Source organism: Erithacus rubecula, assembly GCF_903797595.1.
Source record: "Erithacus rubecula genome assembly, chromosome: 6".
Classification (NCBI taxonomy): domain Eukaryota; kingdom Metazoa; phylum Chordata; class Aves; order Passeriformes; family Muscicapidae; genus Erithacus; species Erithacus rubecula.
In genome coordinates this window covers 14,848,824-14,873,359 of record NC_136688.1, presented here as the reverse complement: position 1 = coordinate 14,873,359, position 24,536 = coordinate 14,848,824, and the positions used below count along the sequence as shown (strand labels likewise).

At 36.1% G+C, this 24,536-nt stretch overlaps 1 protein-coding gene across 3 annotated transcripts in view; it reads right to left on the bottom strand.

Annotated features, from left to right (window-relative positions):
- ANO3 (anoctamin 3) overlaps positions 1-24,536 on the bottom strand; it is a 111,159-nt gene that overhangs the window by 28,508 nt on the left and 58,115 nt on the right. For 2 of the 3 annotated variants that reach the window (XM_079310090.1, XM_079310091.1), the window contains exons 4-8: positions 22,251-22,387; positions 7,886-8,038; positions 6,887-6,987; positions 3,638-3,682; positions 569-700 (exon numbers count right to left, since the gene is read on the bottom strand). In XM_079310090.1, coding sequence (XP_079166216.1) covers positions 569-700; positions 3,638-3,682; positions 6,887-6,987; positions 7,886-8,038; positions 22,251-22,387 — 568 coding nt within the window. The remainder of the gene's footprint in view (positions 1-568; positions 701-3,637; positions 3,683-6,886; positions 6,988-7,885; positions 8,039-22,250; positions 22,388-24,536) is intronic. The other variant, XM_079310092.1, reaches the window with a different exon arrangement.

The following is a 24,536-nucleotide window of genomic DNA, read 5'->3' as shown; positions in this document are numbered from 1 at the left end:
CCTGGCAGGATTGGATTCTCCTGTGCTCCTGGCAGGATTGGATTCTCCTGTGCTCCTGGCAGGATTGATTCCCCTGTGCTCCTGCAGGATCCCTGTGCTCCTGGCAGGATTGGATTCTCCTGTGCTCCTGGCAGGATTGGAATCCCCTGTGCTCCTGCAGGATCCCCTGTGCTCCTGGCAGGATCCCTGTGCTCCTGCAGGATTGGATCCCCTGTGCTCCTGGCAGGATCCCTGTGCTCCTGGCAGGATTGCCCTATGCTCCTGGCAGGATCCCTGTGCTCCTGCAGGATCCCTGTGCTCCTGGCATGATTGATTCCCCTATGCTCCTGGCAGGATTCCCTGTGCTCCTGGCAGGATCCCTGTGCTCCTGCAGGATCCCCTGTGCTCCTGGCAGGATCCCTGTGCTCCTGCAGGATCCCCTGTGCTCCTGGCAGGATTCCCTGTGCTCCTGGCAGGATCCCCTGTGCTCCTACAAGATCCCCTGTGCTCCTGCAGGATTCCCTGTGCTCCTGGCAGGATCCCCTGTGCTCCTGCAGGATTCCCTGGCTCTCCTGGAGGCCACACTCACTGGTGGATGCGCGCTCGGCTGAAGGGCGCCGTGTAACAATCTGTTTCCTCCAGATCAGGCAAAGCCTCCTTGTCCAGCTTCATTGGGTTCCTGGGCAGCCAGCTCTTCAGCTCTCTAATATTCCTCTGCAAACTGCAACAGTAAGTCAGATTCAATGCTCTCAATTCCTTGTTATTGCTACCTCCATCAATCTTTGCATATTTAGTGACAGCATATCAGTAACGAAAATAAAGCAGCAAACTTCCACGTTGAAATTAAAGAAAATGAAGAGTTAAAAAACAAAATGAACAATATTTGCAATTGCTTTTATTGAAACCACTGCTGCTACTGGAACATTGTGCACCTTGAAGTAAGAGTTAGTACTCTAAAATGCCCATGCATTTCATTCTTAGCTACACAATTTAATATTTTATGAAGATACTTGTAATTCCAGCTTTGCTCCACTTTCATTCTTTGTCATATTGTTCTGATTTATTTGGTTGCTTAATTTTTTTTTTTGCAGAACAAGTTCAGCCAAAAATACTTGCAGATTACAGACTGTTGTGGAAAGGAACACAGGATATAGATGATCTTAGCATTATCTCATCAAAGCCATGGAATGAGATAGCAGAATTAAGCAAGTTCACCAGCCCCACCAGGCAGCTTTGACAGTCATCACCAGTAGTTTGCTTGGTGTTTGTGTCCCTCAAGACTGGCCAGAAGTGCCAACTCTATGGCACCAAAGTACATGGACACAGTGTGTTTCCATGCACTGCAATGGGAAACAGGATAGGCTCAATGTACAGACACAATCATCACTAGAAAAAGAAGAAAATCAGAGTATTTTTGTTTAATGCAATGATATCAACAATTTCACTTGGGTGTGTAGACTGAAATCCAAAAGATTTAAAAAGTTGTTTTGCAAAGCAAACTTACTGCAGATCAGGTGCTAAGCAAATTTATTTTTGGTTCTCTATCCTTAGAAGTATTAAGTGATTTTAACATTTAAGTGGGCAGAGTGAAGCTGCATACTAAGACAACTATCTTTCCACTTTCTTGTCCTTGATGCCATCCTTTATCAGCATGAAATCTGCAGGCCCAAAGTGGCAATTACAAGACAGTTTTACTAGATTATTCAGTCTTCAATCTGAGAGTTCAGACAATTTTTGATATCTACCCTATTTACATGTATATTACTTTCCTTTGAGAAGAAGGTTTTCCAAATATTGTTCATACAAAATAAGATAAATTTATTTCTATAGTGTGTTTCTATAGATAGAAATCAAGTTTCATAGAATTAAATAAAATGGTAAGGGCTTTTAAAAGGTATATAGATAAATAGAGACACACCAGGCAAAAGAAATTAATTATTACATTTTTCTTGTCCTTTCACTTATGCACCTAATGATCTTTTGCAGACCTTTTAAAGAACATTTATGGATACATATATATCTATCATAAAACAGTGACAATAAAGTTAGAGAAGTGTACATGTCACAGAAGGTCTAGTATAGTGTTACTTTGCATTCTTTAATTATAGAAACTTTATAATCTTAATATTTTGATATACAATAATTTTAATACAGTTCATTGTAGCTCATATAAACTCTACTTAGAATTTTAAACAAGAGATTAAATAAATTACAGAGAAGCAGTTAAACTTGAAAAGTTGTAAGATGCAAGGTAACAATGACAGTCAATAACAATAACAATGCATGTGGTATGTACACCAACAATTTTAGACTTGCTTTTAATTTTAAATATAGCTTTTTTTTATTTCTTTTGTATCACACTTTTTTTGTGCACTGAATTATAAAAAGTGTCAGAAATTATATGCAGCAAAATATTCATGTCAAACTTCTCACAAAGTAAATCACAGATAAAAGCATTTATCTCAAAATACAAAATTGATCTGGCATGAAAATTACTAAATACTCAATTCACAGGTACTGTGCAACTTTCAGACATCTATCATTCTAAATAAAGAAAACAAAATTTATGTAATATCCATTACTGACCAGATAGACCATAGATGAAATAAGACAATTTTGAAGTAAAGCTTGTTGATTTTGCCTTTTATTAAAAGCATCTTAGACTTTCCATAAAGCATGATAAAATGGGGCAAGCATGTGAACTGGGAAGAGGACAAAATGCAGTTGTAAATCTATGCCATAAATTGGTTCTTTTCAACATTTCTTATCAGCCTCTGTGTTTCAAGTTCTCCCTTTACCATTCGCATTCTGTTGTTAGCTGATCATCTTGGAAACTTATCATGAGACTCCCTGAATTGTTCCTGAGAAATGAGAGCTCTTTACCATCTAAAGTAACAAGAAGAGAACCTAAATCAAAATCAGACCCACCTCAAGAAAACCTGTGACAGGAAATCTCTTCCAGGAGATTTCCCTCATGTGAAATGTTTACATGTCTCTTTTCTGCTGGGGATTAGGATTTGCAGGACATAACCACATCTGACTAAAGCAATGGGGAGTAACTGCAGCTCAGCATCCCCCATTCCCACTCCAGACTCCTTTGTACCCTTCTCCTGGCTGACATGAACACTAACAGCAGCAGCAGGAGCAGGCTACAGGTGAGTTCTGCAAGTTCTTCTCTCAGTCAGCAAATAAAAATCCAAAGCATCCTTCAGCATGGGGCACTGATCTGCTCCTGATCACAAGGACATCAGGAGAGAAAGGATGTTTGCATATCTGAGGAAGCAGCTGACTGCCAGAATCTGAGACATGCACTCAAAAGTATCCTTCATGCTAAAGAAGGATTCCTCCATGTCAGCAGATGTAATGGCAGACACAGACCTGGTACTAAAGCTGCTGTGAGGATAAGGTCTTTTTTTTAATTTTTTTTTTTAAATTTCCCTGGCATAAACATTTTTACATTTCTAAAATGAGAACTGGCAAAGCATTTAAAATATTTTGTTACAGATGAATATTTTAACACTTTGAGCTGACACATTTTGAGTTTTCAGGAAAATAATCTGATTTTCCAAGTTTCATGGATAAATTTACAACTGCGAATGGGTTCTCTTTAGCAGGGTGACTATCTGACAAAATTAGAAGCTACACATCACCCACCAACCTGCCCATGGTTTTGCTCCTCCAGTCAGTGTAATAACATTTTTTCCTGAAAGAACAGCAAAAAATCAGCTGAGATTAATCAAGTAGGAGACAGCTGAAAAGGATATATACATTATAAAAGAATGCTAGGTATTATAAAACATACATTTTCATAGACAAAAAACCTGAAAAATAATTTAAAAAGGCAACTGAAATAGAAGAAGCCATTACAATAACAGTTTCACATTTTTCACGTTTTATCTTTGTTCTAAAATTACATTTTAGATTTGCAGCTACTGGGAATAATGACAGCTAATCAGTAAGTCACTTAACAGTTCCTTTTCCTCCACCCTTCACTGGTTATAGACACTTAGAGAAACATGACCAGAAATTCCCAGTAAAGTCTTCTGAGAACAGTCATTCTGAAACTAAATGGAGATTTATTTGCTGCATGGCTGTATTTTCCACATCTAGCTTCAGGTTTTCAGGCTTTTTTTCTGGCTTCCTCCTATAATTTCCCATCATATTTCAACTCCCCAAAATCCCTGATTATTGCAGATTCCTCAGGAGTTAGCAAGATCTGCAACCACACACCTGGGCAGCAATTGAGATTTATTCAAGCACATTCCTGAGATGGAAGAGCCACTAAAATTAATACAATTAGAAAGATACATAAAAATTAAAAAGAGGGTGAAAGACATCTTCCCTGGAAAATTTTGGATCTACCAATCTGCAGATTATTGGCAGCCTGACACTTGGCACTTCCAGGCAGAATTGTAAATGAAGCAATGAAGGGTTTTTAAAGAGTTTTCTGACTTTTTATAAACAGAACCCTTGTTTAATTCCCTTTAGTTAACCTTAGCTGTTTTACACAGTTCAGCTAAGTTGCAGATACAAATAATTTATAAATTACAAACAATAATAACTATGTGCCTCACAATACTTGTAGACAAATAAAATTAAAGTTTTGTCACAGTTCTGGGAAATATATCTACACTATAGTGCATAAATAGTAGCTGCATTTTTACTGACAGCTCCTACACCTATAAAAGTTAAAAAATTGTAAATCAGTCATGATCTAACTTTGATGTTTACACAAACCCTGTTTGAAACCATATACACATGCTTCCAAATAAAGCAGCATTGCAAAGTCAGCTGTATACAAGACAATAATTATTACTGCACAGTGTCTATCAAAATTTCAGAAAAATTTCCTTCTGCAATTGAAACATTGGGATTTCTTCTATATTGCAGATATGATACATATTATGTATCTGCCAACACATTTTGGTATAATGTCATGCTAAAACAGTTCTGGGGTTGTGGGTGAATCTCAGAAGTACTTTTACTTTTCAGAAACAGAGCAAAGAAGTAACCTGTGTGAAAACAATTCTGTTGATTTTGTTTAGAGTCCTGCATTGAGCAAAATGAAACCAAAAAGTATGAATTTAATTCTTCATGTGTTATTCATATATGATACTGACATATGGTATATTTTAGTGACCATAATTAAAAGCCAAAATTTTGCAAGACTGTGGAAGAGAAAATGGGTGTAGTGCATGAAAATACTGCAGGGAAGGTTACCTGTCATCTTTATATACCAGAACCACTCAGAAAACACTGATAAAACAGATAAAGACTAAGAGAAATAATTTGTTTTTTAGAATTATAGAATATCTCAAGTAAGAAGGGACTCACAAAGATCATGTTGGACACATGTCCAACTCTCTTAGATCAACTTAAATCTAAGGATGACTAAACTTCTTGGGAGGAAGACACTGTAGAAGACACTAATTGAGGGAGAATTGCCTCATTTGAGGTTCCTTTGTCCATTGAACAGTTGCCTCAGGAACACAATGTAGCCCACTCAGGTAGAAAACGTTTCTTTAAAAAAAAGCAAGTTCAACCCTTCAAGAACACGGTTTTTTCAACATAATATGTAATTGAATTGTGAGGTCACAGGATGTTATTACAGGAGTGCAGATTTATATTTTTGCATCCATGAAAAAACCACCTGGGCAAATATGAACAAAGCTAAGACTTGAGCTTTGTCTCAGCAAGTTTCTAAAGCACAGCCTTCTATAAATAGAGAAGGTGTCATGAAAAATGGCTCATTTCCTGTAGGGGACACTTGGTAAAGGCTGCTGGCAAAGCAGGGCAGACCACTCTTCAATTGTGCTACATCCAGTTTGTGCTTGTAACAGAATTGTGTTGAGCCTTCTGTTTTAAAAGGCACAGAAATTCAAGAAATGTACTGAAATATTCACATAAGTTTTAGACTGTAATTTCACTTAAATTCCTATTAAAATACTTTTAAAGATAATATAATGTTGTCCAATTTACTGTTTTTCACAGTTCTATAATGGAGGTAGAAGTGGAAAATTTTCTTCCCAAATATGTGTATTTCACTGTACAGCAAAACTACCAAAAAGGTGAAATTGCACAATTTAGTATTTTACCTACTTTTGGTTTACTGAAATGAATTGGAAAAAAACAAGCTAAAGCAACAGTCCAGGAATAAGACACTTTGGGGAAATACTAAAAAGAATATATTTACATGTCATTTAATAATATAATAAACAAACATGATCTAGAATGCCCTCCAAATAAAGCAGGAGGTTTACAGCACACTACATGCTCTGCTCTCTCCCCAAGAGCATTATTAATCTATTTGAAAAGGCACATTTTCACATTTTAGACTTATGTTCTGTTGCAAAAAGTATTAGCCTGTCCCACAAATTAATAAAAAATATTTACTGCAAAAACATACAATAGAACTTGTTTTGTATTCAGACAATGAACTCCATTATTCTGCCCAAAGAAAGCTACTGGACCTCATTTTACTCAAATTGCAACAATGTGTGTTATACTGGAGACATGGCAGATATTAGATTTTTTTGCCTTGTCACTTGTCTTTCAGCAAGACTTCAGAAAAACCCTAAAATCATGGAGGATACTTGAGCTCAGATGGAGAATATCTGGAACTCAGCCAAGAACATCCAAAACAATGTGTTAACTACTATTTTCTAAAATGACATATGCTCAACTTGACTTAGAAGGGAAGTTTGAAATCAAAAGCAACATAGAGTACTGTGTAAAAATGAGGAAAAACTTATTATTTGTTTCTCCTCTCTCCCTATCACATCACTAAAATAAATATGAGCATGCCTGGCTCCTGAGCAGTAAAGACTTCATTCTAGACTTAAGTCAATGATGAACTTTCAATATTAAGCACTAACTTGTAGGTTTCTTAAAATAGTTTCCACAATACCTGAAAGGCATCCTGATGTTCATTCTTTCTGCATATTTGCATAATGTCTCCCATGGACAGTGAATTTTAACAAACATGATATCACTGTTGGTAACAGCTGGCTGTAAAAACAATAACATGCAAATACATTTTAATAATTTAAACCCATGGCAGCCACCCCTTCTGGAAGCATTCTTCAGTCAAATTCTGATTTTAGTGAATTGGACATACAACTCTGAAAATTAGTGCTCTTCCAGAGAAAGGAAAATCAGGAACCTTTTCCCTCACAAACAGCAGTATGTGTAGACTAGAGGGACAAAAGGAAAGATCTTTGGTCATGAACAAAAGTAAAGACTTCATGCAGCACCTTCTAATGTGGAATAAACTTTACTTGGTAATAATTTTAAATTTAAAAAAATCACCCTTTTTATTTTTTTAAATTACAATGTGTACACTATACAAATATTTTTCATCACTTATCTGTACATAAAACAAGTTTCAACCTTACAGATTTCTATATTCACCTTCTCATATAACACTTCAGTTCTCCACCCTTCTCCCAGATACATCTGCTTGAGATTATATAAGTAGATACTTAGATATTTTAGTTGACTCTGATTAAAGTCTCCAAAAGCTTCAGTTTGCAAGGTTTGGTAAGTAAAGGTAAAAGAAAATGTAGTTAAAAGGTTAATAGCACTTACAATGTTTACAATTTTACCTACCAGATTCATGAAGACATATCACAGTTCCACACTACTACATTAAATATTTTATTTTCTCAAAAGATGTGGATAAAATAAAATACTAAATACTAAAATACTAAAACATTTCAGATCTTACAAAACCATTTGTTTCTTAAGGTCAATAATTCTGAAGTGACAAAAGCAAAGATTTTACTATTTCTTTAAATTGGAACAAAACAAGATTTTGACTACTATACTGTAATAATTCTTAAATGCCTTAAAACCAGATTTTAGTCAGGTTAGTTATTTATGCCACATGAGCATAAACAGGACTCACCTCCCGTTCCAACATCAGCCCTTCTGCTCTCAAATTCTTCTCAAATGTGCTTCTTTTTTCCACCTGTGGGCTCGATTTCTTGTAGACCAAGATATAGTCAATGCGCTTTTTGCCATCTTTGAAGAAGAGTCCTGAGGATGCCATGGAATCACTCTAGCAAACAGAAAGGAAAACACTCTAAATATAGAATCTATAAAGATGATGAGCTGTATTTAACATCATGAGCTGTATTTAACACAGCACTTCCTAAACTATGGAAATATCCACATATTTGAAGGATGAACATGCAATAAATTCAGAAGAACAAAAAAGTGATATGCACATATTGCTTAGGATTTTAAATTAGAACAAAATAAAATAGCTTCACAGCTTCAATCATAGAACACATATTCCAGTTATTTCAGCTGTGTTAAAACCTCAAAATTCTTGTGTGGTTTGTATTGACATGAACTTTTGCTAATCCCTACTTTCAAATAGGAAGTAAAAAGAAAAAATAAAGGTAAGACAATTAGAGCAATTTTCTCAGCTTTGTACCTCTGCAAAAATTTACAGAACAAACATACTTGTGCTTGCTTGTGTTTTATTTCTCCAGGATACAAATAAATCTAAAAATAATTAAAAAGAAATGCTATTTATAGAAGCATATGCGTGGACAGTATAGTTGAAGTGCTTTTTCAATGCAATGTTAGCAATGTTTAAGTCTTGACTAGTTCCTTCCCACCATGTTTGCAAACACAATGAATTACCTGACCTTGATATGGAAAACCCTGCTTTACATGCTGCTGCTGCCAATGCAAGCTGCTTTTGCATTCTGTGCTTTGCATGATTTGTGAGAGACCAAACCAATTGATGACAAACTACAGAATCACAGAACCATTATGTTAGGATGGACCTCCAGGAGCACTGAGCACCAAACACCACCCTGACCACTAAATCCCAGCACTGAGTGTCACATCCAGCTGTGCCTTGAACACTTCCACACATGGTGACTCCACCACTTCCCAGGGTGGTCTGTTCCAATGCTTAACCATCCTTTCAGTGGAAAATTCTTCCTGATGTCCAGTCTGAATGCTCCCTGGTGCAATTTGAGGCCATTTCCTCTTGTCCTGGTGACTGGTAGAAGAGGCTGACCCCCATCTTGTCACAACCCCATTTCAGAGAGCTTTAGAGAGAAGTAAGGACTCCTCTGAGGCTTCTCTTCTGACTAAATAACTCTTGTACCCCAGACACACCTCATAAAACTTAATTTCTCCAGACCCCTCACCAGCTCCACTGCCCTTGTCTGGACACACTCCAGCACCCCAATGTCTCTCTTGAAAGGAGGGGTCCAGAACTGGACAATACTCAGTGTGTGCAGAGCACAGAGGGACAATCACAGCCCTGCTGCATTACTGATCCAGGCCAGGATGCCATCAGCCTTCTTGGCCAACTGGGCACACTGATGGCTCATATTCAGCCAGGTCCTGAAAACTTAGAAATCTGAAAAGGTAAACTGAGGAACTATTGTCATCTTCCAGAGAATGCAGCACTCATTTAAACATAACCATCCATAAGAATGTTAGTTTCAAGTAGTACACATTACACTCATCATATATGGGACCAAATGTTTAAGAATGCTGCATCTTCTGAACAATAAGATGCTGGCCTTAGAAAATAATGACATTTATAATATTCAGAGTTATACCAAATAGAGACACTCTCTATTCATAAATAGAATAATGTACCAATGCATGATACCAGCATTATAAATACTGGTTACCAGCTCACTTGTTTCTATGTGAAACATTTTTCTTATGCCTACATCTCTCACTGCCAGCTTTCTACACATTTAGTGCTTCTGAGAACTCCTCAGTCTGCAAAACCTAGAGTATTCTAACAAGATTCTTCCTCTCTGCTTTTTTAACTCCCAAACTAAAAAACAATGACAGTCTCAGACCATCTAAGTGTTACAGAGAGTGCATCACCTTACACCTGGGAACATTATATAAGTACATTAAACTTCAATTTAGAATCACAGACCTTTAAGGTCATTGAGCCCAACCACTGAGCCAGCACTGCCAAACCCACCATTACACCATGTCCGCAAGGGTCACATAACCAGGGACCCCACCCCCTCCCTGTACAGCCTGCTCCAGTGCTTGAGCACCCTTCCAGTGAAGAAGTTTTCCCTAACAGCCAACCTGAACACATCCTGGCTTAACCTGAGGGTGTTCATCCTGTCCTGTCACTTGTCACTTGGAAGAGGCTGACGCCCATGTGGCCAAAACCTCCAAATCTCCTTTCAGATAGTTGTAGAGAACAGTAACACCCTGCCTGAGCTTCCTTTTCTCCAAACTAGTAACTCCAGCTTCCTCAGCCACTCCATATCAGACTTGTGCCCTGGATCTCTCTCAGAACACACCCCAGCACCTCAATATCTTTCTTCATATTCAGAAAAATAACACCTGAAATCCAAATTAAGGCAGTTGAGAGTGCCAACCAACACTGTGAATATAGGGTCTGTCACCCTTTCTAAGAATTCTGAATGGGAATGGTAGTAAAAATATTGGTTTTTCTTATTTTTAGAATGTTACCAATTTAATTATCTAAATCTGTAAGATGTAGAGGTTTGAAGGTGAGGTAGTAGACTGAAGGTTCAAAAGTGCAAGTTTGAATATACAAGTTCATAAAAGACAAACCTTTTTGGGTTCAAGACACGAGCAATGGATCTGCTCTTCAACAACAAAGGATTCCTGTACAAGTATTTTACAAAACCAGACCAGGGCTGCTTTTACAGTTCTTGAGGCAGGAACAATCAGATACAAAAAGCCTGGCCAAAAATTCCCCCAAAGGGGAGATCTGGAACTTCTCTAAAGCATTTTCTGCCTGTGCAATCCCTGTCCAGGCATGCTGCAAATCACATCTACATTTTGTAATACACTCCTACTGCCTTTCTTTGGATTATTATTTCTAGTCTTTCCATCCTCATTTCTGAAACATCTGATTTTCTTCAGTCTTGGAAAAACATGCTTTATTTCTCAGATTAATGACAGTATCCAAATGTGACTCATATCCATCAACATCAAACAATTATTTGGGGTCACTGTTAAAGACACAATGAGCAGTGAAGACAGTAGAAAGAAATCTTCTATCCCTGTTTATCCCAGACCACTGTCAGAGAACAACCCCCACAGGCTGAGAATTAAACAGAAAAGCCTCAAACTCAGCACATTCATGCAGTGAACCTGGCCTATATTACAATGATTTCATGACTAACTCATTTTAATGCTTCTGACACCATTCCTTTCTTTTTGTGCTATTCACAAGCAATGTTGACCACCTACATTAGCAGTAATATAGTAATTACATAAGTAATTAAGCACCAGTAAAAGAATTTATATGGTTGATTTGTATGAGTGATTTAGTTGGGTTTTTTCAGTTGATCTGAAAGAGCTCCATAACATGAAAGGACAGTAGGGAGCAGTAATTTCAATTAAACATGTAAGTCAGGGTATATTATACACCTAGCACAAGGAATCAGCTGTTAGTACAGTGGGCATTCAAGCACAGATCATTTATTATTTATCTGCTGGTTTGGACCAATATATTAATTCATTCTTTCACCTTTTTCAACAGAGAAAAGGATCAGAAAAGGAGAAAAGCATCATTAGAAATATTTAGTGCAAAAACCTTAGCCCCCTCTATTCTGCTTAAGATTTCCTGTTTCACCTGAAAAATGTGTATAAAAGGACTAATCAACATTCTCTTATCCTCTCCACCACCTCACTCCTCCAGATTTTCTGAAACAACATCCACCTGTTAAGCTTTCTTACATTTACACATATATGAAAACTCATTTGTTTTGAAAAACTCCTTTTAGAGTATTGCAATATAGTTCAGATAGTAAACAATTTAACTTAACCTTCTTCTATTTAAAGACTTTGAAAGAACAACTTGAGCTGTGAGGTTGAGGTACCACTTCACTCAAGCTTGTTCCTTATGCAGAATCATAATATACTGGTTTGCATCACAGCAAACTATTACCTGAGGCTTTGATACCACAGATCTGCTGCAGTTTCCTGTTTTTAGTATGTGTCAGCAGTTTTGGTGGCTTCATAGCTTGTGGTTGGTATGACAAATCACATGATATGCTGCTTTGAAGTCTGACAGTGTAAAATTCAAAATACTGCCACTATCATTCAACTGAAGTTCACACAAGGCAAAACACATTGACCAATTTATTCTAGAAAAAGGAGCTTTGGCTCAAGCAAAAAAAGGTGGAAGTACAATGCAAATATTTAGCAAAGCTATATAATAAGAAGAGTTTATATTTCCATTGAAAAACTAAAAAGTATAAAAACTTCATTGGATTTAGCCAATATGGAGGGGTTTTTCAATAAACTTTTTTTCAGATTCTAATTAATTAGCAATGCCCTTTTTACAATGTGGGAACTTTGGGTTTACTAAATCTTTCTCTCCCCAATTAATTTAAGTAGCATAATCCAGTAATTATAATTATTTAAATTTCATTTGTCTCACTGCTGTTCTGATCTGCAAATTAAACTTTAATCATTTTCTCATGCCATACAGACAAACAAGTATTTCTAAAGAGTAGAAACCATTCTCAAAAACAGAAGCAAATTTTAGATTTATGTAAGAGTAAGTTACATGGCATTCACTATACCCTAATTTAGTAGAATGCTTTCTTTGTTTTCCACTTTATACTGGTAAAAACGTTTAAGACAGAGAATAATAATACACTAGCTAGGTAAATTTAGAGGTTAGTGAGAACTATACATATATGTTGTAACCATAAATTTCTACTGACAACTCTCCTCAAGAATAACATAAATAACAGCAAGGCTTCAAGGCTAGCAAAATCTCCAAAGGTGCTTACATTTTAATGAATTTTAAGAAATTTCCCACTCACTTGTTCAAATGTTTGCAGCTTGAACTGTGCAACATCTAAATACCAAGCACATTCAAACCACTATGGGAGGTTCTAACTTGTTCACACACTAAAGGCAGTGCCTGGCAGACAGCACACATCTGAGGAATGGGAAACTCCACCACCTGCCCACTGCTCAGCCAACCCCAGCTCAGATTCCTGTGCATTCAGTAACTCTCCAGAGCATTGGCCACAAGCCCCCAAACCCAAACAAATCTTTTACAACTCTCTGATTAAGATGTCCACAGCTCATTTCTGGGAGAACTGCTTGCTCTTCTTTGTTTCAAATTCAGGGCAAGTTTGCTTCATTGCTGTAATTCTGCCATGAAATACATATAGTTTCTTAAGCTGTGGAGAAACTTATCATCACTTTAATAAAACTGATGAAGTTTTTTACTCTAATATCCCCTTTAAATTTACTGCACCCCTCAGTTACATCATATAAATGGCTATGTTTAAAACAATCACTATTCTTTCCCCAAACCTGTACACTCCTCCTCTTACAACAGACTTTCTTACTCAACTTGACAATTAGCTAGTCAGACATGACTATTAACAAAATATGGATGCAGATGAAATATTATTGTGCAAAAATACACAAATATGTTACTATGCAAATGTTATATATCACAATAGGATAATATAATCTTTTACTATATTAATAATATAGATTGAAATCAGGTTTAGATATTCAGCCACATTTAACAGCATTCAAGTCAAAGCAAAAAGAAACTCCTATACATTCAGCTTCACAATACAAAGAGACCTTTGGTCCTTTTAAGCCTGCAATGTTAATCCCTACTTTTCTGGCCACTACTAAAGGCTGTTTCCAAAAATGGGTCAGTTTTTGTTGCATTGTTTATCCTAGGGGATGAGTTAAATAGACATTTGAGGTATCTTAAATTTTGTTGCCTTTGCTTTGTAAAGTGAGAACTATAGGCAACTGAGATTCTAATCTGCAATTCTTTAATTCAACCTATTGATTGATCAACTTGATGCCTGCTTAAATGCATGTCAGTAATGAATAGTGACCAAGAGCATTTTTATTCAGGGAAAATAATAAAAGTACTTCAGTATGAATTTAGCCTTAGAAATACTGCAGTATTAGATTATACAGGTCTTTATTTTAATACATTAATTTATTCCAATTTAGTATCAACATCCAGTAAATCAAGTCCAACACAAAATAACACATTTGTCTCACATAAAATTTTCATTGCCATTATTTCATACATAAATGCTAAATTAAAAGTTGGAAATAAGACTTTCAATAGTTACATTTAATTATTTGCTTAACAGTTTCCTGAAATTTTCCAGAGATGGCAATGAAGATAAGCATGATTTCTACATATTTTATATATCTGTACACATGAACACAGAGGCTGATGAATGTATTTTCCCAACATCTCTCAGTAGTTTGCTGCAGATTAGCTTTGTTAGCTACTTCAGAGTATATCTAGAAAATAGTTTTATCTACTGCCCTGGAATTCAGCAGCTCTAAATAAACCATCAATGAAAGCACAACAAGAGTGCTACTCTGGCAGGATGCACAGAGCCCCTGGGACTCAGCCCAGAACAGGCTGTTCTGACTGCACATACCCAGAGAGGGAGGAAGGACTTTTACACTGGGGTGTGGCTCAGGCACTGAAGAGTTTATTTCAGTTTCTGACTTCAAGGACTGTTGTCCACTTAGCAAAGAGAATACAAAAAAGTTTCACATTTATACAAACATAGAAAAGGTCAGTTGTCAGTCACAACCAGCAACAGGAGCATTCACTTAAACAAGTGACAACTTACACAGTACACAAGGACTAAGCTCCCACAGCAAAATATGTTTATTTTATCTCTACAGTATAGAGAAAGAAGCTTAGCTTTCCTCTGTGTGGGTGGTGTCATTTGGATTACATTTGTGAAATTATATAAAGGAAAGTAAATATACCAACAGACTGGTGCCTGGGATATAAAAGATAGATGGGTACACACAGTTGGGCCTCAGGAGGCTTCTTTTATAATTGCACTTAGATTTACTAAATTTCTCTCCCCAAAATTCTTTTATGGTGATGGTGTTTGGAACAGAATTCATTTTCTTCCTAAGACAGCCCATGAATTCTGATGCTAGATGTGCTGGAGAAAAAATTGACTAAACCCTTATCAATAATGAGCTGACATACTGAAGAGACACTTACTCAAGTGTCTCAGTTTCTTTCCCAAGGAAACTCTGAGAAGGGAAGAATTCACCAGCAGAAATTCAAGTACTGAATCCAAGCACTGAGTCTCAATCCCACCACTCCATAGTAGCACCACCTCACCAGTAGCATTTTTTAGAGACAAATACGCAGGGAAAAGTTGTAGAAGCGGGAAAACAGAGGAGGAAGAAGCAAAGACAATTAAGCAGGCTTTGAAATGTATTTGCTTTCTCATGTAAATACTGATGCACTGCTGACACTTAAAAACTGGTAAAAACCACCATAAAATGATGTTTATATGTTGGTATGGTACCTTAGAGCCCAAAAAGGATGGTATGGATTGTCATATATATATGTATTTGTGTATGTATATATATATATGTACACATGCAAATACACTATCACTCTGTACACTTGCAAGGAAAATCAGCTTGGAGAGGTGTAAGAAGAGCAGAAAAACACTTAAAATGCAAAAACACACTGGCTACCAGAGGAAAAGCAGTTTTCTGTATTTCTTTATGGTTTTACAAAAATCTTTCAGAGATAATAATAGAAAAATTCTGGACTATTAAATCATGTGTAAGAAAAAATAACCATGGAAACAATCTGAAGAACTAGGGCTGGAATTCTGACAGAGGTAAAGTCTGATCTGTTAACTTCTTCAGCATGGCAACTACCTGAAACTAAAAAGTCTACATGAACAGCTTTCCTGTTCTATCTCTGAGTAGAATGGTCCTCTCTTATAAAAGAAAACTTTCTTCCAATATAATTTATTGTTGTTCATAAGATGCTAATGGTTGCAAGATTACTGGCTGACTCATTGAAAACCATCTCATTTTTTTAGATTACTAATTCACCCTAATACTATTAACATCTCCAGGATTATTCACACCAAAGGAGATACCACCATGGAAGTGGTTAGTGCCAAAATTCAGATCTTATGATTCAAATTATACCTTAAGTATTATATGGAAATAAATACATCTGATGCCAACTACAGTGGATTTATTCCCATGAACTAAAGTGGGTACCTAAATAATGATTTTTAAACATCCTGAAATAAAGCAAGCAAAGTTGAGACCTCAATAAGTTTATAGACTTCTAAAATCATATGGAATTAGCTGTGAAGTGTTTTTAAATAGTACTAGAGCAACTATTTGAATTTTAAGCCATACTTTGGTTAAGAATAATCTAAGGCATGCTTTGCATGAAATTCTCTAAGCACACATCTAAGTTAAACTTCATCTTTTTGTTTTTGTAGGAATGGATAGACCATAAACAGATTTATTGGAATCATTCTTTCAATTACTTCATTTCAAAAATAGCTGGATGATTTTAAATGTATATTGGCTTAGCATTCTTCTTGTGCAAACAACCTAGGAAAGAAAATTGGGGACATATTTGCATATGCAAAGCCATCCAAACTATCTTGGGCATCAAAGCCAACATGACAGGCTGCCATAATTAGGCTGCCATAATTACCCACGCTGCTGCATTTCTGTGAGACTGCACTGCTGAGCAGAACAAAGTTTTTTTCTGGGGAGACAAAGACTTCCAGCAATATCTGACCTTCCTAATTAAACTGCAGTTTAACTTTCTAGGAGTAAACTAATGGATTAGCAAGTATGTTAGCTTCTTCACAAGGTGCACTTTTTCCATTTATATTCTGCTCAGAGTAAGCATGAAAAATGCATTTGTATATATTATGAAAAACATATTTGACTTCAGGAAAAGAGTGGGTTAGGTGATATGCATAATTTTTAAAGGAAGTCTGTTCAATATTACCATATGAGGGAGCAGCAATGGAGGATGTTTGGAGACAGCAGGAAGCTTTTTAATATTTAACTTCTTCTATTTGCTCTTGAGGTCTAATAGGAGGATCACTGAAAACTTTTCTTTACGTGATTATTTTCAAACATTTTCTTCTTTAGATTAAGATTACTTGCCTCTTACTCTGCATTTCCTGAAATATTTTCCAAGATTTGTTTTGCTTCTTTAAAAAAAAAAAAAAAATCTCACAGGAGATGAGAGCCAAGCACTAGAGGCACAAACATGAAGTCAACTTTTGCTGCACTTGACCCCATCCTTCCATTCTGGGATAATGATTTTATCTGTTATCATTCTTTTAGGCTTTATTCACTATTCTGTTATTAGACTGTGGTTTTGGACTACCAGAAAAAGGCAGTCAACTAAGCTATTGTATAGGTAGCATTTCTTCACAGTTCCTGAATCCACAGTGATAATAATGCAAATCCTGTTTCTTTATAACTGCAGTGCCTAGATAAAAAATTTATTAGATCAAAGAGAGCAACAGTGATGCAGTGAATGGAAGGAAATGGAAGTGAAATTCCTCAAATATTCCTATCTTTCTACTATACATGCAATGGCAATAAATAAAGAATTAGCTGCTACTGATTTTGCCACTTCTCTGGAAAAATGTTGCTTTCCACTGAAGTGATAAAGTCTTTTTAAGCCTTCTTCCCTTTCTTAAGGAAACTAGAACATTTCAAGTATTAAATTCCCACTCATTTGCTGCATTGCCCTTGCAAAGCAGACACTACTCGTTTTTGCTTAACAGACCCTTGTTGGCCCCATTTTTCCTTGTGAGACCCCTTGGCAGCACATGAAGTTGAACTTTCAATGCAATTTCAAGAGCAGCTGTGATGAAAAGTTGGCAGAGATGGATAATGATGGCTTTTTCATGGATCTGAGCAACTCACAATTTTTCAATATGAAATCTGTGGATTCTGAAATGATACCAACGTACACTACAGGAAACTACCAGTTACAAATCATAATCATGGAAACAAGAACAGTAGATGAATACATTGGCATCTGCTTGCTATAAGGAAATTATTGATTTGATTTTCCAAACAAGAATCAGATTTATGGAGGTATCATGCACGTGATAGGAAAAACTAAACAATTCCTGAAATAAAAAGTGTATTGGCTTTCATCATGTCAGATTTCATCATCACATTCACTACTGCTGAAGTATTCAAGCAGCTTATTGCTGGGAAAGATAATGGCACCAAGCAGTAATTGCAAACAAATTTTTTAGCAATTTTCCCCTTAGTCTCTCAAGAATAAAACAACCCTTCCAAAACAAGCCAAAATTAGGAACATTTAAAAGAAGAGAAGAAAAATATACTTTCATCCTTGCACTCCTGGCCAATGCAGTGTTTCTCATTATCTGGTCAGACTGAAGATGTTTTTCATTGTGACAGACAGGTTTACATTTTAAACATGTGACAGTACTTACCAGCTGTAAAGCTGCACTGCAGTATTCTGGGCTTTCAGCAGTCTCAAACTGCTCACACAGAAACAATTAGAAGCTTTCCTTTGCTGTTTTTATATCCATTTTGGGAAGAAGTTTCCCTAAGGTTTTTTAAACTAATTGCCACAAAGACTTGTACAATAATCGAAAGGCAAAACAGTAGTGTTCCTTTCCAATATAAGACTAATCTAAATTGCCCTTGCCTTTTTCCTCTGGAAGCAGGCAAAGGTAAAGGGAAGGAGAATCCTGCTTCAGGTTGCTTCAGGTGCTGGCTTTGGCTGGGATAGAGTTAATTTTCTTCACAGTAACTGGTACAGGGCTGTGTTTTGAATTTTGGGTTTGACCCATCTGAGGTTAAATCAAAACACCTTATTGCAGAAGGACTGCAAAAAAAGTCCTAAATGTAGAAGGACATTTCCAGAGCAGTTGCTGTGATAAAAGGAATTGGCAAAGCTAAAAGTCAGATGTGCCTTGACTGTTTTTAAACTCTGAACCAATTTGTTCAATAGGTCAGTACACACACAGACTGAGACATAAAAAGTATATTTTTATTTAAACTTAACATAAATAAAACATTTCTCCTTAAAACTTTGCAAAAAAAAGTTAGCATATTGGCTGACTATGAATCTCATAACCATTCTGAATGCAAGGCTTGGAGAAATTATAACTAGTGGTTATTTTATATTTCACATTAAAATAAAAAAAAAAAAGCACTTTGCTTTAGCACAGTGAAATCCCTGTTACTAGACATACAGTATAGCATCTGTTACTAGATTGTTTTGGCAGCAGCCTTACCTGCCATTAAATCTATTTAGTGCTCAGTAACATGATCTAAATTCTACAGACTCCACATTGGTTTTCTGCCTTTTCAACACAGTTACATAAAAGGCATTGTCTACTTAGTCAACAAAATCAAACAAGAACATCCATTATTATTTGTCTTAGTTCAGCTAGTCTTGCAGAAACAGTCCAAAAAAAATATAAATCTTTGAATACAAAAAGTTCTCATTGCAATGGTTTAGGTTAGAATATAACCCAGGAAAAGTTATATATATATATATGACATATATATCACATATATCATTCCTCAGGTTCATTTTCACATCACAGATTTCCAATCTGTAAATACAATTTAAAAATTAGAAATATTTTAAAATTATTAGATAGCTACTACTATAAAAGTTTTTTTTTCTAAAAGAATCCTATGAAATGAAGTCTCAGAGGCCACACCTACCTGAGTTCCAGAATTCTGCAGTAATGGTGATGAGTGTGACAAGCATTAGAACTGGTACATGACTCTTGCATTCAATCCAACATCACAAAGTGCCACAGGCACAATCCATGAAAGAACTCTATAATGTCTCCCAAAGAGCATGTGTGTACAGCACAGAATCTTACAGTGATTCAAAGCATTACTGGATTTGTAACACAGGATTACTGGTGCCTACAGCCATGTACACAGAATCACTGGCAAAAAAACCCCCTGTGCTGCAGAATTCACTATTTCCAGTGTATGAAGAAGAAAATTATTCAGAATTTCTTGAGGTTGATGTCATTTGTCACATGTACATAAGCAATTATGCTTCATGGAAAGGAGAATTAAGGGTTTCCTACTTGAAAGTATGGCTAAAAAAAGATACATGCTTTGAACAGAAACTTCATCATAATTCTTTGACATTATAATGGATTAACTGCTGGAGAAAACTCATTGTGATGATTATTACAGTTGTGTATTTACTAAACAAGATGGAATGCAAGATTTATCTTGGAAAAGGAGGTGGCTTTTCCAGTGCTTTAGTTAAGACTCCTGAAAATACTCCTAAACTCTCTTATGTCCAGGTGAGTTTTACCTTTCATTCACTATGTCTGGATACCATTTTAATACTGCTTAGAGGAATGATCTTGTACTCTATCTAGATCACTCTTGTCTGACCATTTGCTATGTGAACATGATTCTTCTACACTCTCAGAAATTCTGAGGCCACCCAGATGATATGAATTCCATTCCATGCTCATAATCCTATATCCTAAATTTTGTGCAATGTAAGTCTATTGAAAGAAGGCTACTGCCATTCTTAGATGAGTCAATAAAAACTTCAGTTTCTCCTCACATATAACCAATATATTCCATTTTCATTACTCAAAGTAAAAGTTTACAGTAGGATAAACAACCACATCCAATTTATTCCAGTTAAAGTTCAAGAATCAGAAAACTGCAATTCATGAATACAATATATATGTTTCACCATCAAATTGACACAATGCACTGAAGAACAGAACTAACATTTCCAGCTTTTCCTGAATCTTGTTGCTTTAATTACTTCACTTGTTCCTTTCAGCTTTGTTGCTTTTATGAAGTTATAAAGTTTTAAAAATCATTTTAACTAACTGCCAAGGAGTAACATATTTTGACTCAGCACTTAATTCAACCTTTTGCTGTGCAGGAGAGGGATACACAGTCTTTTGTGGATGCAGAAGCAACTCTAGCAGGCTGTACTTTACGGACAGGCACATTTGCAAGCTGAACCTCATTTTGCTGTTGTTTTCTTATCCTGCTCTGTTTTCCATTCTTTTAAAGTCTCACAGAGCAATCTCCAGGTGGAAGCCAAATCTGCAGCTGCCCTGTTCCCTTTGGATACCATGTCCAATAATCTTTAACACCCCAAGGCAGTACTTGCATTAGTCTCAAAATCTTGTGGCTTAGCCAAAATAACACAGATAACACCCTGCAGTCAGAGGTCTTAATACCCTCTTCCCCCAAGTTTTTCATATAGATAAAGGTCTGTCCCCAGTGGCTCACCTGGATAACCATTCCTCCAGGTGTCCAGACCAGCAGCTTCCCCACTGCTCTCAGCTCCACTGGGCTCCATCTCTGGCTGTACCTCCCCCTGCAGCCCAAGTCCCAGTCACACTGCCATCACCATTATGTAGCAATTATGTCAAGATGGACTGCACTGACACCACCATCAGTCCTTTATTAAAAACTTTTCATGCCTTCTTCATGCACTCAGACTCCTTTCCTCACAGGCAGCTCCACAAAGCACTGACTCCTCCTTCCTTCTGCATGACTGGCTAACCCCAAGCTGGCCCCCACCTGGTTCCTGACCCTCTCTGTCCCCCACACATCTTCTCACCTTACCTGTCCCTTGCACAGCCACATGTCCCTTACTTCTCTTTCATAACCCCCATCCTCCTTGGGCAGGCAAGGCTGTCTGCACTTCTCAGCAATCAGTAGAGCTGTAATCCATTGGGGAAAATTGCCTTCTGCACCACCCTTACAAACTATCTTCCAACACCAGCCTCCAAACAAAAATTGATACAAAACTTTTTAACCTATTTATACATTTTTTAGCAAAGAAAGAAACTAGTGTTCATTAGCTCTAAGTTACATAATTCTCTTTCATTAACTAATATTCTATCCTCTATTGCTTATTTAGCTCTCTTTACGCATCCTAATTAGTCTGTATTTTTAATATTTTTAGTATCTCTTTCCTCTAGCACATACTTAGCCTCTTCTTCTGGTTTCTGCAAAATGATCTTGTGCTCCATAAATTCTGCACTCCTTGTATCCAATTTCAACAATACACCTCTCTTCTCCCAGGCTTTCTTCATTGAAGCATATCATGTTTAGTTTAACAAAACTAATTTCAGTAATTTTATGCAGTTTTGTTCCCACAACAGCAGTTCATGACAACTTTGCTAAATGCTAACTAAAAGTGATTTAAGACTTAACACACAGATTAATTAACATACAGATTAATTCAAACAATAATTAAAAGTTATTTAAAACTATTAACTAAAATTATTTTAGAAGTTTTATAATTTTTAACAATTTGGGAGCCATCTAAATCTCTTACCATGAGACACCCATTTAGTTAGGCTGCAACATATGCAGTGCTTTAAAAATTGCATTTTAAAAAATTTTCAGCACATTCTGACAGCTGATACAATTTAATAGAATTTTGTGTGCATTACCTTTAGAGATGATTTAGTTCGAGGTTCTGCTCTCTGCCTGCTGAGCTTATTTTGAATCAGCAATGATTGATCTGTTCGAGCATCGTAACTCCCATGGTCTGAATCATGTGCATATGTATCTTTGTCCTTTCCTACATCTGAAGGAAAACCAGAGGAAAACAATGGGCTCATTTTAGATTATAGTGGATAAACAGCATTATTACAGACACAGTTGAATATTCATTTTATGTATGCACTTTTTAATAACATGTTTCTTTTCCTGTTAAAGCTTTATGCTTGAAATGTTATCATGTTTATCTTAAACTAGAAGGGACTGCTATTTTTAGTAGAGTCTATAGAAATGGTTTTTTTATTAGTATTCAAATAAAAAAGTCAATAACCTCATTTACAGTAGTTCTAAAAAATAAATACGAATATTCAACTGCTTGACTCACACTTGCTGAGGCTCAAGATGTTTCACTAAACAGGCAGCACACTCTGGAGACCAGAGTAAAATCTCATGTTTTAAATTTAAACAAGCAATTAAAATGCCCAATTCCCCTACACACATGCAGATAGAGCATTTGAGAATTTGCACATTAAGATATTGCAGTAAGTGCTTCAGAACACATTTCAATAGGTGTACCTGATGGTGGTAGAAGGTAGAAAGCCTTCATGAAGGAAGTGTTCGCTTTGTCATTGGATATAGTTTTAATTGCTCAGGTGAATTTTTTATGAAAACTTAGCTGAGTACCCTAGGAGAGCTGCAGGAAACTGAGGACCTCCCTCAGAGCTTACCCATACTGTCCATCAAAGAATCATGGCAATTCTTGCCCTATACACCCCACAGGAGTAAAATGAAGGGCAATGCCTGTACAGTGTTGGACTGAAAATTTTAATGCATGTTGGAAAGTGGCTAGTCTTGAAAAAAGATGTTAAAGGTAAAAAAGATGCCATGATCATTGCCACACAATATTATCTTGGACAAATTGAAAAAAGAAACATATTCAGACAAAAAAATTTACCCACAAATCCTGAGTCAAGTTCCCATCTCAGCTTTCATCAACATGGGAAAAGTCAGGTGGACTAGGAACAGCATTTAGCTCAGTAATTCCAAACCCTAAATAGAAGCCAAGAAAAAAGTCGTGGTTGCTGTGGGAACCACAATCTTGAATTTCATGGATTTCAAATTCATAAAACTTCATCTGCAACATGTATTTTTCATTAAGTTGTTCAGTTAAATTCTCTACACTAAGTACCCAGAAATTTAAAAAAAAACCAAACAGACCACAATTATCTCATGCACCCTAAGCATTCTGAACTTCTGAAATGGAATATTGAAACCCAGAACATTTACTGAGCACTGTTTTTTCTTCAATTTAGTTGCTACATAATGATTAAACAAAATGTTCCCTTGATAATTTCTAACACTGATATTAACTATGGTAAATCTGTGATGGGATTTCTCAATGTACAAAACAGCTAGTTTCAATTGTCAATGTGCCTAAGTCAGGGGTTTTATTTCTTTTAAATAGTATTTTAACTTAATATACAATTTACTCTCTGCTCAACAAAAATGAACAGAGTTAAAAAGGTTTCAGGTGGTAGGTATATAAACTAGGAAACAGTACTTAGCAATTCTGCAGATTTGATTTATGTCTAGGTTTGGTGAGCTTAGCTTTAGCAAAGATCAAGAGATTGTAATAGGAGTCAGTAAAATGAAGAGAAAGGCCTGCAAAACCTAAACTAGGTCATTAAAGCTGAAAGGAACACTATACTCATATTAAGAAGTCTATTTGTCTGAAGGAAGTTTTAGAGGATTTCACATTATAAGTATACACATAGTACTAAAAAAAAAAAAAACTTCTGCACAATTTTTCAGATTTTTTATTTAAATAATTTGAAGTTATAAATAAGTTTTCCCTCTGTGATCAACACACTATACCTGCTAAATATCTTTATGTTTTCAAGGACACATACTTTAAATTGCAGCATCTCTCCTGTAAAAAAAAATCTTTCACTGAGAGCTATCTGCTATGTTGCCTCAAAATTTGTTTTAGCAAAACAAAAACCCAACACAACCTTTAAAATTTAAGAAATTTATAATTATAAAGAAAACCTATATAAAATTCAAAGATACTTCCTATTATAGCTTTCAGCAGCTGATAACTTATTTTATGTACATAAAGCACTCTCCCACAATGCAATGATATTAATACAGTAAAAAGGGGAATAATGTTTAGCACTTAAACATTCCACTTCAATAAGCATCTGTTACACCTGTCTGAAAAAATATAATACTGAGAC